At 36.9% G+C, this 16,991-nt stretch overlaps 1 protein-coding gene across 1 annotated transcript in view; it reads right to left on the reverse strand.

The window, feature by feature from the left end:
* The window catches only part of DNAH7 (dynein axonemal heavy chain 7), a 308,475-nt gene that overhangs the window by 271,053 nt on the left and 20,431 nt on the right, over nt 1–16,991 (reverse strand). Inside the window, exons 4-7 of the mRNA XM_038420958.2 lie at nt 15,531–15,684; nt 12,996–13,089; nt 7,164–7,344; nt 6,691–6,766 (exon numbers count right to left, since the gene is read on the reverse strand). Of these exons, the coding sequence (XP_038276886.1) occupies nt 6,691–6,766; nt 7,164–7,344; nt 12,996–13,089; nt 15,531–15,684 (505 nt within the window). The remainder of the gene's footprint in view (nt 1–6,690; nt 6,767–7,163; nt 7,345–12,995; nt 13,090–15,530; nt 15,685–16,991) is intronic.

The following is a 16,991-nucleotide window of genomic DNA, read 5'->3' on the forward strand; positions in this document are numbered from 1 at the left end:
ATCATATTGCTGTCAGCTCTGCTAGCATACTGCTGTTTGTTTGCTTTTCCTGGGAATTCCAATGGCCATGAACTATCCAGTTATTGAAGTGTGCTCCTCATCCCACAATGGATGTTTCTGAGGTTACTGATGGAACTGGAGGGTTGAAAGCCACCCCCCATTAAGAATATTGTGACTGTGTCTCCCATGATTGATAGAGACAATTGCAAATTCTTTGGTATGGTCTTTGTTAGAGACATGCTGGCTAAATTCATTTAGTAATTATTTGCCAACCACTGTTCGAGATCTCATTTTGAGCTGGGTGTAAGTTGTTGCATATACAGCTGAGGCTATTAAGCCCATTAATTTAAGAAAGAATATGGCTCTCTGACATGGTAGTTGGTGTAGTAAAGCTATGGCTAACTGAATCTTTAAAAACCTATTCTGGAAGAAGTGCTCTTCCTACTTGACAGTCCAGATCTTTTGAGTGAGTAGCAAGAGCAACTGCTCCAAATTTATCCTAAGTCCCAACTTCTCAACAAGATAACCTTAGGATACATGGTTCTAGATAGATTTTCTTCTGGCAATGGTTTTAACTGTCATCTAAATATGGGTATCCATGGATCTATTGTCTCTGTAAATGTGCTACCACAGCATTTTGTAAAACTTCTGGAGCCAGCAGAAAGACCAAACTGAAGGACCCTGAATGGGAAATCATCTTCCCTACTAGAAAACAAAGACTGAGTCTGATTGAAATATGGCAATATGCATCATTCATATCAAAAGCTGCAAACCAATTCTGTGTTGAAAGGGAAGGTATTATAAATGCTAGGGTCAGCATACGTAAGTGGAACTTTCTGACACAAGAATGTTTTCTCAATTCTAATATAGGTCAAAAACCTCCATCCCTTTTCAGGATTAGGAATTATCTTTAATAAACTCCTTTTCCTCTGAATTCCCTTGGCACCTCATCTCTGGCCACTGTTGTCAAACCAGACAGAACCTCTGATCTTAGTAGAGTTATGAGAAGGGTCCCTGAATAGGGATAAGATGGGGGGGTGCTTAAGAGGAGAATTGCATTGGGATGCTTAAGAGGCGAGAGAATTGAACTGGATAGGGTGTCTGCTGTGTGTTATTTCGAAATCCACCTGTCTATGTTTATAGCACTCCAGTTGTTGAAGTAGTAACACAGGTAGTCATCGAATGGGGTGGGAAAGGAATGATGAAGAAATGTTTTTTGGCTCTCAGGCCGCATACTAAACTTGAGGTCCAAGGCCTGGCACAGAAGTCAACAATGGGACTTATTTGTCTTTTACATCGGCTTAAAAGTTTTTCTCCTTTGCTGATAATGTTGCTGAGGAGGATGTTTTTGTTGATGGCAGTGGCATCTCAGTTAAAAAGAACATGGCAAAGATGAGAATGGATATTACTGCATGTGATACCTGAACACAGGTACTCCAGTTCTCCTGGGCTGTTGATATACTTAAAAATATCTGGCTGTAAACCTAGCATCCTTCATTTTTCAAGGACCTCATCATCTTTGTGTCAAATAAGCCACTTCATTCAAAGGGGAGGTACTTCATATTTAGCTTTTGTTTTTGGAGTGAGTCCAGATGTTATAAGTCACATGTGATGCCTAAGAGAGATGGCTCAAGGTACTGCTCTGACAGAAGAGTAAGATGAATCAAATGACACTATAACACTATGCATTGCAACAAGCCGTCCTTCAGAAATGAGGGCACTGGCTTATTGCCTCTGATCTTCAGGGATGTTGCAAATATCACCACCTTTCCCCAAACATGGTACTGGTAGGATGCCATTACAGCTTCATAATTTGACACTCTTATGCCCAGTGTTGCAGATGAAAATGTTTTTCTTCACAGAGTATCCACTCTTTTTGGTTTCTTTATAAGTGGCATAGCATATATCTGACCACCCTCAGACTTCTGAATTGCAGTTTCCTCCACATGCAGATTTGGAACTGGATGGATGCTGGGTGGTCACTTATGCAGTAACTGATTCAATTGATCTGCCTTCTCTGATAATGCTTGTACAGATGCAGGAGTGGGCATATTGTTTTTGCTGGTTGCAAGAGTCCCTCTACAACTGGATGTGTAAATCTGTTCTTCAACAGAGAGCCAAAGTTGTTGTAGAATGGGTGGAGGAATGGGATTCTCAACTGTTGAAGGGGGTTCAGAGTAGTTGTGATTCTGTCAAGTAATTCAAGAAATAATACTACATTCTCTGATGGGGCAGCTGTCTCATCTGAAGAGATCTGGTCTGCCAACTCAGGATTAATTTCTTGATATTCTTCATGCACTACAGGCTCTCCCTCTTCTGAGAGCATGTCTGGTACAATGGTTGAGGATTACTATCTTTTCCTGTAATTACAGATGGATCCAATGACCAAAATCTTCCCAAAGCTCTTGGAGGAAAATATTTCTGCTATAATGGGTGTGCTGGAATTCCTAGTAATGCTTGGTAGAGAGCCAATCAGGTGGTCAGACATGCCTACTACTAATTCTTCTCTTACTCTGGAAAAGCAGTAATATGGAGATCCAAAGAAACTCGTCTTGTCTCTCCCATATTTTTATCACTCCCCTTCTGCATAACATAAACTGAGAGTGCAGATCTGTATGGTAGATTTGAGCTACCATGGTTAGGGCAGGTTGTTTTGCAGGCTCAAAACAGAGAGCTGGATCCAGTGTGTTCAAAATATTAGCTGCCTGCTTTGTCCAAGACCCTTTCTGGTACAATTTAGGAGCCGGAAGCTAGAAATTCAGAGAAAACAGATGCAACATATCCCCTGAGTGCCTTTAGGCCCTAGTGACAGAGTCCTGCTTGTGCACTGAGTCTTTTCACAGTACCAAAGTTCCCAGATCCAAGGGAGATCACTACTGTGAATTACCTATTACTAACAGTGTCTCTCTGCTTTTCAATTTCAGATCTGATGGTTTAGGATCCTTTTTGGGTACCACAAGTTTCTTGGAACTCAAAACTGTAAAAGATATCTCATGAAAACATTTCTGCTGCTTCTTCTCTCCAGAAGCATTGGGGAGCTGAAGCTGGACTATACACACTTGTGGATCCAAGGGACCGTACTGAATCCGGAGGGCTTGGCTACCTGTTGTTCCTTCAAGCAATTGGGGTGAAAGTACTGTAGACTGAGTATCTTGAGGGACAGTGTCCCTCTCTGAGGCAGACTAGGCATCTTGTATAAGTGTCCAATGCCAGAAAGACGAGGGACAAGAGGCATAGGTTTTGAACTCCTGATTCTTGATTTTCCAATCCTCCATCAGATCCTACCAGTGCAACCAAAGCACTAACTACCTATATTAACAACTAACTAGAAAATTTTTTTAAAATGAAACAACAGTGAAACAATAAACAGCTAAGATTTATGACAGTATTTCAGCTAAAATTTAGGCAATGTGTAAAAAAGGCATTGTCTAAGCTAAGGGTCTAGGCTAAGGGCCCAAAACAGTTCCTAATCCATCAGCTACTCTGGTTGGAAGGAATGGAAGTGACTGGAGCACCATGCCAATTTGATAGCCTCACCCTCAGAACTTTCAGGAACAGTAACGGCAGGGTCAGGAGGGGCTCTGAGAGTGCTCCAATCAGCAGTGTTATCAAAAGGTTCCATTTCAGAGTTGCACCATCAGCATATCCCATGAGTGAGACTATGCAGAAGCTACTCGAAGAAGAATCAAGACTCTTCCCATTTTTTTGCCATGGCATACAACCAGCTTAGCCATTTAGCAATTAACAATTTTTCATCTCTCAATAGTTGCTTTCATAAAAGACAAAGATTTAAAATGTCTTAAATTGAAGTTCAAAATGAAAAGAAAAAACAGTAAAACACAGTGGAACTTTAACTACATTACTGAAGAAAATGGTTGCTGCTTCATAGAGACATATGAGGCCTGAGCCTATCAAATGCTGACCACTCTTGACTCCCGCAGAAGACAACAGCAGCCCAGGGCTCTTGGTGCCTCACAAGACACTTGACACTTACAAACCCACATGATCAAATCTGTGATGTTTCCATTTTAAAAGCCACGCCTCTCTGCTGTGCAAAGAGGAAAACAGAACCATTAGTAAGAAATGTCCCATATTTCTTGTGAATATTTTTGTTTGCACTCTCAGAATGGACAGCTATAACAAAAAAATTTCTGTCTACAGGGGAAAATACTGCTTTTTTTGTAATTAATTTTGTATTTTGTGAGACTGCAAAATAGCTATTTGAAATGTATGCAACATCCAGCTAAGAACTGTTCCTATATTAATTTGATTAGAAGAAAGTTTCATGCCTCAAGTACCGTTAGTGGAAGAGAATTGTTTTGCCAAATGGCACTAGTCTGAGACAGAATTTTCCACTTATGGGGCTGCAAAAGTAAATGTGCAACTGCAACGTAAGATACATATGTTCTACCATAATGTTCCACTGAGGTGGTGAGGTGTGTATAAAAGGGAGAACAACAGGTGACAGACAACATGGTAGTTCTGCACAGAATCAGGACTCATGGGATAGCCCCTATGCCCAACTATCAGAAAACTATACTGGACCTTTCCCTCATATATTGCCACTCTCTTCAGGGTGGGAGCTGACTAAGCAACACACAACACAAAACTTGCAGAGATTACAGATGTACATCTGTGGTTATATTTCAGGTATCTTAAGCCACAGGCCAGAAATGTAAATTACAGCAAGACCTTTTAGTTAAATTATTTTCTGGTAATTTTCCCCATAATATACGGCCCAGTCAATGGAAAGAATTTTCATGGTCTTCAATGGGCTCTGGATCAAACCCATACTGTACTACTGGTGTCAAAGCCATTTTAGTGGCTGCAGTTAGAAGGTAGGGGAGGAACAAGTGAGGAATACAACAACAACACAAAGCAGAATCCTTATGTATTTCAAATACTAAAGATAAAAAGGTAGAAATTGTAACTAGTTAGTTTGTGTTTTAAAATAACTGTATGTGCATTGCCTTTACATTAATTTGTATTATGATATATAAACGCTAATGCAATATGCAAGATGTACTAATGAAAATTACATCTCTATCTACAGATGAAAACTCTACATGTGTCATGTCATGGAAGACAAGGATTAACATGAAGTAGCATAGCTCTGTTGCTATGGTAAGTTTGGCTATTTGGAATGAGGCTAATTTTGTCAGTTTTTCCCCATTGATTTGGCTGCAACTTAATTTATGGTATAGAACTCACTATTTCTAGGTCTCTCTTCCAAATCCTTGACAGCTTTAGTTGGGATTGGACTATTTCACAAAGAATATGATGGGCAAATAAAAGAGAGAGAGCATTTGACAAGTTAACATAAAAAGCTAGTCTGCAGGCCAATGGATGGGTTAGTTAAAAAACTGAACTCTAAAAATGGAAGTCACAATGTTGCCAGGGTGTCTGTGGGGTTCTTTTCAACAAAAGGCAACTGGTTAGCTAATTTATGCTTAAACCTCCACATATAAGACAGACTGCAACCACTTCACTTTCATATCCCAGAAGGGCTGAAAACACATTCTAGAATTGGATCGTTTATGCTGCTCTTCACCAAGCAGATCAAATTTCCGCTTATGTGATTGATTTTAGAGCTACAATGACTGTTAGCTGATCCTACACCTTTTAAGGCAGGTGTAAAAGGAATGCATACAGTCCATTACTGTATACAAAGATATCACAGAATATTAGGATTGGAAGAGACCTCAGGAGGTCATCTAGTCCAACCCTCTGCTCAAAGCAGGACCTACCTCAACTAAGTCAAGCCCTGGCTGGGATGATTTAGTTGGGGTTGGTCCTGCTTTGAGCAGGGGGTTGGACTAGATGACCTCCTGAGGTCTCTTCCAACCCTAATCTTCTATGATTCTATGGTATCTTTGTATACATTAATGGACTGTACGCATTCCTTTCACACCTGTCTTAAAAAGTGTAGGATCAGCTAACAGTCTTTGTAGCACTGAAATCAATGTCACATAAGCGGAAATTTGATCTGCTTGGTGAAGAGCAGCATAAATGATCCAATTCTAGAATGTGTTGTATCGTTTATCTTTCACCTTTCTGTTGCCTGCTTGCCAACTGATATTCTCCTTTAGCTATGTTGGTAGAGGCTTATCTGATAATTTCTACATGCCAATTCCTAAATGTTAAATATATTATTTGTATGCTTCTCAATGAGTGCTTTGTAATATGACTGAAAGTTTAAGAAGTGTACACATTGTTGAACTGTTTTGAGAGGAAAGGAAGTGTTTGATTACTGTTGCTATGTATTGTATTCTTAAACTAAAACTTATCGAGATGGATCCTTAGCTGTTGTAAATTGGCATAGCTACACTGAAATCCATGCAGACTGTGCACTCAAAAGCAATGTCAGTCTACATCAGCTGAGGATGTGATCAGTTATTTTATGATCACTTGCTGTAGGACTACATCCAACCTTATTATAATCTATAAATGTTAAATGCTCCGACAGGAAATTCTCAAAAGTTTGTCAGACTAACCACATATTTTTCAGCGCTTTAATATGCAACTATACGAGGTTATGCAACAAATAACTAAATATTATTTCTTTTTAGTGATATTTAACATGCTCAAGTTTGGATCAATTGCCTTTGTCTAATAAGGTTGCCCTACATACAGGATTCTCTTCTACTGTTGTCTAGTCAGGAATATAAAGGAAGGAATATATTTTCTTACTCTGAACGATGGGGTGGAAGAAAAGCTTGCTTCTTGTCTTCATCGTTTCCCCTGGGATCTCTTAAAACAAAGTCAACTAAAAGAAAGTATAAAAAAAGCCAAAACATAAATATGCTTAGCAAAGAAAAAACAACACTAGACTAATGGATCCAAACAGTTGGGCAACCCCAGTGAAGTGAATGATGATGCAGGGTGTAACTGTACAGGGTATGTAATTCAAAATAATTTTATTTAAGTGAGATTTACAAAATAAAAGCAATTTTTATGAAACAGCAGAAGTATTGAATGATGCCATATTTCTCCCTTAAGGGAAAAAAATATGAAATCCTGTGGAACTTTCCTATTAAAAATATGTATCCAACATCTCAGTCACCTACAAACTTCTAATTTATTTAAGGATGGTATTCACAATGAACTTATATAACTCAGAATATTCATACAGCTAGAAAGAACAGATATCATCATCCATTTACCTATAGCTTTCTTTACACTCAGAAGATAGTCTTCTCTCATTTCATCAGACAGTAAATATATACTTTCGCTGAGTACTTTCAGATGCTGTGGAACTAAATCCAAGACATGCTCCAGCCAAGAGTCTTCCATTGGAGCAACATGTTCTGTATCAATTCCATGGTGAATGTAATAGTAATATTTCTGTACAATAAAGGCATTAAATAAATTGGCTTAGTTTGGCATTATAACAAAAAGATAAAGATGTCATTGCTAGTGCTGCTTTTGATAGAAGCATAAGTACATTTCAGGAGTATTAAGAGTTGGTTTACGTTATAAAATATATATAATTCTGTATGTTTAATTTTAAGTTTTATCTGGTTTCTTAATGCATTTACTATGTGAATCAAAATTATTTCTAAAAGTTATAAAAATGATATAATTGGATTCAAATATATAATGTCATAATCCATATTAAACATTAATAACAGTGCCTCTACAGAGCACTAGCTTTCCAGACAGTAACACTAGACACTGCCACAATACACACACTGAAAATTCTAACAAACTGCACTCAGAGACCTTCACTGTGTTATAACAGCATCCACATGGAACTTTTCAGCACAACAAGCTGGTGCACTGCAGAGTCATACCCTGACTTGCTGTGCAGTAATTTGCCATGTAAACCAGTCCTTTGTCAATATAACAAACATGCTGAAAATTGTATAGACACAGGAAGAGCAGTTAGGGATGGAATATAAACCTTAACTTTGAATTTGCTTGCTTATTTGGTTTAAAGATGATTTTTGGGATTAGATTTTCTACTGTGGGTGCCAACATTATTCTCACAGAATTAGCATATACATCTGTTGGGCCCACAAACCCACAGCTGTACATATCAATCAGACAATTGCAGATAGAGTCCTCTATCTGATCAACTTCCTAATATGTTCTCATGAGTAAAGAAAATATAATAATAAGATGCACGTTTTAAAAGTGATATTTTGAATTAATTTGTTTTAAAAGATTCTTATGCAACAAATTCCTAAAGATTTTTAAATAACTGTTAAAAACACAGATTAAAATTATATATATTTTCTATCCAGTACATGTTTTCTTCTTTTTATTTGGGTTTTACTAGTTGATCTGTAAGGTCTGATTAGCTTGTTGTTTCATTTTGTCTTTAAAAAGTTAAGTAAATTAGGAGCTCTTTGATGGAACTAATTATTAATAGTTTTCTACTATAAAATAAAACAGACAGCTGCGTCAGACTGAAGGGGAAGCACTGGTGAAACTCAAAGCCATTCACCATGCTGCAAAAAAGGAAAATGCAGTTTTTAATCTTCACAGGAAAGCCACAGATGTGGGTTTCACCAACACTTAGTTTCCTCATAGTCCAATAGGCTTGTCAGTTTTATTTTCAATTACAAAAACTACCTCAGGGCATGAAGCAGGATAAAATTAATTTTTTTAATAAATTTTAAAACAGACAAGCTAATCAGGCTGCAGATGTGAGGTAAAAGTATAATTATAGAGAGACTGGAAAAAGGGATACTAAGCAGTGAAGGCAGGAACAAAGGACAAAGTGCTATACACTCCGCTCCATGGCCCTATTAAAAGGCAAATAGCAGAAATCCGAGCAGAAAACAGACCTAATTTGTAGAAGACAGGTGTGGTAGTTCCACCAAATGTTCCACCCACTCTGCAGAAACCCCGCTGTGGTACAATCAGAGGTTTAGAATTCTATGGGGTGTCAAGAAGCATTTTAGGCTTACAGTAGATCGGCAGGAATGAGAAGCAGCCACTGCAATGTATGCTTCTCTAACAAACTGTTAGATGTTCAGGATATCCATGTAAGTTAATTCTTCTTCTTGCAACATTAACTACTTCTCTACACTTTCATCCTTCTTGGAGAGGGGATCAGGGAGTGGAAATGGCAAAGGCACCAGTGGTAGAATGGCTCCTCAGTAATTTGTTCCTTCGCAGAGGTCCAGAAGCAGCACAGAGTGGCTAGCCCTCTCTGTAGAAGCTCCTAAAATCAGTAAGGATACACCTAGATTTTCCTATCAATTCTCTGCCCCCGTGTGGTGTGAAGCCCATGACGCCACCCCTTCAGCATGGCCTTTAAAGGTCAGTCTATTTTGGAAGCATTTTCTCCCTTCACAAGGGTTATTCTGTGAGAGGGACGAATAAAGTCCACACAATGGAAGAAAAGTGGGGGGGAACAGAGTGGGAGAAAATACAGATCAATGCAGACTAATAGAAAAGACTGTCCCAAGAAGTCCAGCTGGACAGAAATAATTTTAAAATGTGCAATTTGAGAAATTTTATAAAATAAAACTGGAAAGTTATCTTTAAACATACTTTCAAAAATGCACACCCAAAGTTAAGCTCCTAAATTCATATTCAGGTATCTTAAAAATGACCTAATTTTAAGAAATGCTGAGAACTTTTGAAAATCAGTTTGCTTATTTAGGTACCTAAAGATGGTTCTCAGAACCTAAATGGGTGCCCATTTGGGTGCCCATTTTTCAAATTCTTCAGCTGTATTTTTAGTCCGTTGGCTTAATCAAACATCAGGTGTTTTGTTCCTTAGTTTTATTCATTAGTGAGATGAGGTTACCTACAGTATATAAATTGATCATTCTTAAATTCTGTGGTAGTGCATTGGTTTAATGATCCATCAATAAGGACTTCTTAAGAACATTTATAAACATTATATCATAGAACACTTTCAAGGACATAATTTAGAGTGCATCCTAAGGAATTTTGGTATAATGATTCCACTGACTGAAAAACACATCAGTAGATATTTTACATTACACTAAGTGCACTCAAACAGCCACACAGTGTATTTATTTGATGGAAGAACACCCACCAACATCAAAAGGAATTGCCAAATAGACTGCGGATAATATGCTGCCCAAGGGACCCTCAAATGATCAAAATTCTACAGGGACGTAGATAGTATAATTTTAGGCTTTGTCCACACTGGCAAGTGAACAACAAAACATTTGTCATTCAGAGGTGTTAAAAAAACACACACCCCAAAAGACAAAACTTTTGTCGAGGAAAAGGGACAGTGTGAACAGTGCTTTGTCAGCAGGAGCATTCTCCTGCCGACAAAGATACCATTGCTCATTGGGGGTGGAAGTTTTTTGTCGGTGAGAGAGCTCTCGCCTGCCAACAAACAGTAGTTACACTGCATGCCTTTTAGCAGCACAGCCATGTCACTAAAAGCTGCATAGTGTAGACGAAGCCTAATTAGATTTTTATTCTTTTGTATCTTCAAGACTCTTTGTGTTATTAGGACTTAAAATATGTATGCAAAATGAGACACTAATGTATTTTGTTTAATAGCGGTATTTGCTTAGTTTTTAGTCTGAAAGCTTGAGAGACAGTTACTGAGGAATATAATTTACCAACATGACAGGGAAAAAAAAGCTGTTGGACTCTGTTTAAAATGCCAGTCATTAAAGGGGAGAAGAAAGAAAACAAAGATCTGTTTTAGCAGATTAAAAAAATTTTATTTATCATCTAAATTAACCACCAGATAACAAAGTTGTTCATAATAAAACTCTTTGCTGTGAAAATCTAGATTTTAACAGCTAGGTAATATGGTAATTAGGTGATCTATAAACACGTAGAACAGGGTGTCAATGGTTTGAGTCATATAAATAGGTATAGTAATAACTCAGTGCCTAATTCTGGCCAAAGGAAGGAAAGAGGCATAATCTCTCCACAAATAGGCACGTTCATATGTTACAAAAGCGGAAATGACATATAATATTTTCTAACTGAAACAAACCCAAAATATAGTCCCCTTGTGAATTCTATTCCTGCTAAAAGTAGGAATAACTTTTGAGGGAGGAACACATTGCTTGGTCTGAGTAGATGCACATTCTTACATACATACTTGTGTCTCAAACCCATTTCCCCCATAGCAACTCCCCTTTATGCCCTTCACAGATATTTGTCAGGGTACCTAAAAAGCAGTGTCTTCTTAACTTTCTAGTAGTGAAACAGTAAGGAAGGCCAACTCTCTCAGCATGCTACTGCCTGCAGGTTTTCCATCATACATATACTTTCATTGCCAAAAAGAATATGGCCACTTGAAAACAAAACAAAAGAACAAACTAAAATTGACTTAAATGTAGAGCATGGCCCCGCAGTATGCCAACATTTTTATGGCTGACTTAGAATAATGCTTCCTCAGCTCTCGTCCCCAATGCCGCTACTCTACTTGCGCTACATTGATGACATCTTCATCATCTGGACCCATAGAAAAGAAGCCCTTGATGAATTCCACCATGATTTCAACAATTTCCATCCCACCATCAACCTCAGCCTGGACCAGTCCACACAAGAGATCCACTTCCTGGACACTACAGTGCTAATAAGCGGTGGTCACATAAACACCACCCTATTCCAGAAACCTACTGACCACTATACTTACCTACATGCCTCCAGCTTCATCCAGAGCACATCACACGATCCATTGTCTACAGCCAAGCTCTAAGATACAACCGCATTTTCTCCAATCCCTCAGACAGAGACAAACACCTACAAGATCTCTATCAAACATTCTTAAAACTACAATACCCACCTGCTGAAGTGAAGAAACAGATTATAGAGCCAGAAGAGTACCCAGAAGTCACTAAGTACAGGACAGGCCCAATAAAGAAAGTAACAGAACGCCACTAGCCGTCACCTTCAGCCCCCAACTAAAACCTCTCCAGCACTTCATCAAGGATCTACAACGTACTCTGAAGGACGATCCCTCACTCTCACAGATCTTGGGAGACAGGCCAGTCCTCACTTACAGACAGCCTCCCAACCTGAAGCAAAAGCTCACCAGCAAACACACACCACACAACAAAAACACTAACCCAGGAACCTATCCTTGCAACAAAGCCCGTTGCCAACTCTGTCCACATATCTGTTCAAGGGACACAATTATAGGACCTAATCACATCAGCCACACCATCAGGGGCTCATTCACCTGCATATCTACCAATGTGATATATGCTATCAGGTGCCAGCAATGCCTCTCTGCCATGTACGTCATCCAAACCGGACAGTTTCTACGCAAAAGAATAAATGGACACAAATCAGATGTCAAGAATTATAACATTCAAAAACCAGTCAGAGAACACTTCTACCTCCCTAGACACTCAATTACAGACCTAAAAGTTGCAATTCTTCAACAAAAAAACTTCAAAAACAGACTCCAGCGAGAAACTGCAGAACTGGAATTAATTTGCAAACTGGACACCGTTAAATTAGGCTTGAATAAAGACTGAGAGTGGATGTGTCATTACACAAACTAAAATCTATTTCCCTATTATAATTTCTCCCCTGCTGATACTCACACCTTCTTGTCAACTATTTGAATTGGGCCATCCTGATTATCACTACAAAAGTTTTTTTTCTCCTGCTGATAATAGCCTACCTTAATTGATTAGTCTTGTTAGAATTGGTATGGAAACCCCCATTTTTTCATGTTCTCTGTGTGTGTGTGTATATATATATATATATATATATATATATATATTCCTACTGTATTTTCCACTGCATGCATCTGATGAAGTGGGTTTTAGCCCACGAAAGCTTATGCCCAAATAAATTTGTTAGACTCTAAGGTGCCACAAGTACTCCTTGTTCTTTTTGCTAAAAAAAAAAAGTGATTCTAAATTATCAACAATAGAACCTCTGTATTGTCTGCCAAAATAAAACTCATGTCAATTAAAGTGCCTACTGCCATACAAATTCAGAATATTAGTCACCTCCTCACTATTTCAGTGAAAAAAAGCAATTATTTATAATAATATTGCAAACAACACTGTCTTAATTACCAAAATGTCTTTCTCTATGGGTGTAGGAGAACCCGTTCTTGGAGGCTGGGTTTCATCTAGTAAAACAGGTTGTTCCAGAGTAAAGTCTTGCTGCCTAACAAAACAAAAATGACATAATATGCATTATGCAATGTTGTTGTAGCTATGCTGGTCCCAGGATATTAGAGGTAATATATTTTATTGGACCAACTTATGTTGGTGACGGAGACAAACTTTTGGGCTTTCACAGCTCTGTATCTCTCACCAACAGAAGTTGGTCCAATAAAAAATATTACCTCACCCACCTTGTGTCAGTACTATGCACATGTTTTTCAGACAAACTGTACAGAACAAACTGTTCCATCTCTAAAAGCTACCATATCATATCTCAGCAGTGGTCAACAGAATGATGACTGCCACGACCTGAATCATAAGTATAATCAAGAATTCTATATGGACCCAAATATTTTTCCAGACAATGGAATAGTTTACTAAATACTTTTTCTTTAATGTTTCACAAGTGTAGTTCTCAATTCTGCCTTTAATGTGCATAGGGAACTGTTGTGCCTATTGACCATATTTTGAAAACAAATCTAATTGTAAGATTTAAGCAGGAAATACTTCTAGAATATCAGTTAAGGTATCTTTATTTAGTAATTTCTTTCAAATCAAGGGACTAGTCATATTAGCAAGGAGTATTCATGTAAGTAAAGTTGGCAGACTCGAACCCATGGTTTGTTAAAAAATGGTCTTATAATTATGAGAATATTAAATATATTCTAACAAATTGTTTAAATTAATCCATTGCAATCAGTTGACAATATTAAAGAAAACAAGAAAGCTCCTCAAGAGGAGATATGTCCGTCATTATCCAACATTGCCACAACTTTGTTATTATAATTGCACTATGCTAGTCAAATATTTTTTATATTTACACAGTTAATAAATTCTAACCCATACATTTTTGTTTGTTTGTTTGCTATATGCTAAACTATGGGATTAGATTCTGGCTTTCTGTTTTATTGAATTTGTCAACATTTTCATACCAGTATTCAGCTGGTCCATCTCATTCTCATCTTAGCAGCAGGAACACATAATGAAGAATATATCCAGTTAGAAAAACTAATATTTTTAATATATTTAGTTTACAAAATTTCCAGATTATGTTAAGTAACAGGATTTAGCAAACCAGTTCTTTTCATTTTGGGGAATGGTTTATCAGAAGGATAGTTTTATTCCACAGTTTACCATATTATAATGGTTCATTTATGGCAATAAAATATTGTCAGTCATGCTGTGGGCACTTCTGCATCTGTGCAGCCAGATAAAAAAATGGTCAATGCCCCAAGAAACTCTCTCCAAACTGCTAAATATTTAAGAAACAAAACACAAAACATGTTTTTTATAAACATCTTCAGGGCATTGTAAAGGTTGATGTATTTACCGAAGAAGGAAAATATTTTGGAGTAGCACAAGCTTCAGGGTATCTTACTATGGTCTTAAAATAACTTTAAACTATTTTAAAGATCCATTTTAATTATAGTGACACATCCTTACAGTAAATTAATTTAGCAATTATCTTTTTTTGGAAAATCATTTCTCATTAGAGGATAAAAGTGACAAAACAAATGTAAATATCTTCCAGATTCACGAACTGCTGATATACAGACATTTTCCAGGATATCACTCCTTGCTGTATTATAAAATAACAAGTGTAACTTCAGTTAGTCAACTGGGAATATTCTAAATGCAGTTTAATAATACCAGTATCAGAGGGATAGCCATGTTAGTCTGGATCCACAAAAACAATGAGGAGTCCGGTGGCACCTTAAAGACTAACAGATTTATTTGGGCATAAGCTTTTGATCTCACTCCATACATCTGAAGAAGTGGGTATTTTACCCACAAAAGCTTATGCCCAAATAAATCTGTTAGTCTTTAAGGTGCCACCGGACTCCTCGTTGTTTTAATAATACCAGTGTCCACAATCACAACTTTCTGTCCAAGTTATGAAACTACAGTGGAGCTCAACTGATAATTATGCTTAAAAAGTGTCACATGAGCAATAAAAAATGTCAGGATGTGCATTTCTGTGTAATTTTATCACATTTGAAACAATATTTCAAATAGAAATGAACGAGCACTTTCTGAAAAACTAATAAGCAGCCTGAATCCATCACACATTCCCTGCTGAATCCAACCCAAATCTTAAAGATTTTGATCACCTAATAAATTCCAGCTACTAAATCTACTCTTAATCCAAATTCTAATACCTGCCCTTTTGTTCCCCAAAAGAATAATATGGTTAAGTCCCAGTCTGCGCAGTTCATAAATTACTCTTATATCCTCCCAATTTTAGAGGAATCAACAGAAGTATAGAGAACACCATCTTATCTAGTAGTTTTTATTTCTTAAACTGGGGTCATTTTTTGCATTCATATACATAATCTGTTATTGTCTTGCAATCTTAAACTTTTTGTTATATTAACATTTTTTAAAATTTCATTTCACCTTTGAAAAGGAAAAATGCATTTATACAAACACAAGAAAACTCACATGATGATGTTAACAAGAGTACTTCTGAAATGTTCACGATCTTTTTTTGGATGATAGCTGCTCCGTGCTTTATAAGTTGATGTTCCAGGAACTGGTTCATTAACTGCAGAGTCCTGTATCTTGCGTCTCTTATTCCTCTCCTCCAAATATTCTCCTTCCATGAAATATATATATGCAAGTTGCAAACTATGAGCCCAAACTTGCAATGAGCTGAGTACCTTCTAAAGGTTTTGAGAGTTCTCAACTCACATTTATTTCAATGAAAGTTGAGATTTCTCAGCATCCTTCAGGATCATGCCCTACATCATTTGCAGCAAAATTAATGAAACAAAACTAATATCTGCTTGTACTGTAAAACTGTTAAAGAATATTTCTATAAAATCTATTTCTAGATCTGTAAAGTTACTATTTTAAAATATTTCTTAATTTTATTTCCTGTGAATAGGTCCAAGTATTCTTGACCTGTGGGTTTGTTTGTTTTTTATCATGGATACAGAATCCCGTTTCTGTTAACTGCTAAAGTAAAGCTATATTCTAACTATATTTCTTTTGCAGATTTTGGGTGAAATTCTGGCTCCACTGATGTCAACTGAAGTTTCGCCACTGATCTCATTGGGGCCCGGATTTCATCCATTGACTATATGCAGCATTTTACTGACTACTGTGCTGATTTTTACATTAACAAAAAAACAAACACCACAATTCTGCACCACTGAAGTCAATAACAGTTCTTCCATTGCCTTCAATAAAAGTAAGACTGGTTCCATAATTTACTAATATGAAAAGTTGGAAATACTAAGTTAAACTATTTTGTACAACACTAAAAATTCAATTTTTAAAGCAAATATTCTGGTTCAAAGGATACATGATAAGAAAAAACAGTATGAAGAATTACAATTAAGGATTTCTAATATTCAGATATACTAAAAATGAATCTGACTTTTGGAAATTTACATCATTGTATAAACTCATTTATACTAGATCTCAATACAATCTTTTAAGTGAAGTATATTAAAATATGCAAATATTATAAGGATTCTCTTTGCTGTTCGACTAGTTATGGCAAACTAGTTATGTCAAACATTCCATTTCCTAAACTAATGGCTTTTCGGTAATGTACAATTGTATGCTAGCAGCTGGAACTATTTATTTTCTGATAAAGAAAATATTAAATGAACAATGTTGTACTAAACAGGCAAGTCACTTTTCCAGCCCTAAAATACTAATAAAATAATAAACAATATTTTGCACTTCTACAGCATTTGTCATCCAAGGCGATTATGGCACTTTACAAACATTAAGCATTTACCTGCACCATGTTTGTAAGATAGGTAAGTATCATTGTACCCATTTTACGAAGGAAAAAAATGAGGCATATAAAGATTGTGACTTGCCTGAGATCATTTAGGAAGACTGCAGCAATCTGGGAATAAAATTCTATTCTCCTAACTCTATAATATT

The sequence above is a fragment of the Dermochelys coriacea genome, chromosome 11, assembly GCF_009764565.3.
Source record: "Dermochelys coriacea isolate rDerCor1 chromosome 11, rDerCor1.pri.v4, whole genome shotgun sequence".
NCBI lineage: Eukaryota > Metazoa > Chordata > Testudines > Dermochelyidae > Dermochelys > Dermochelys coriacea.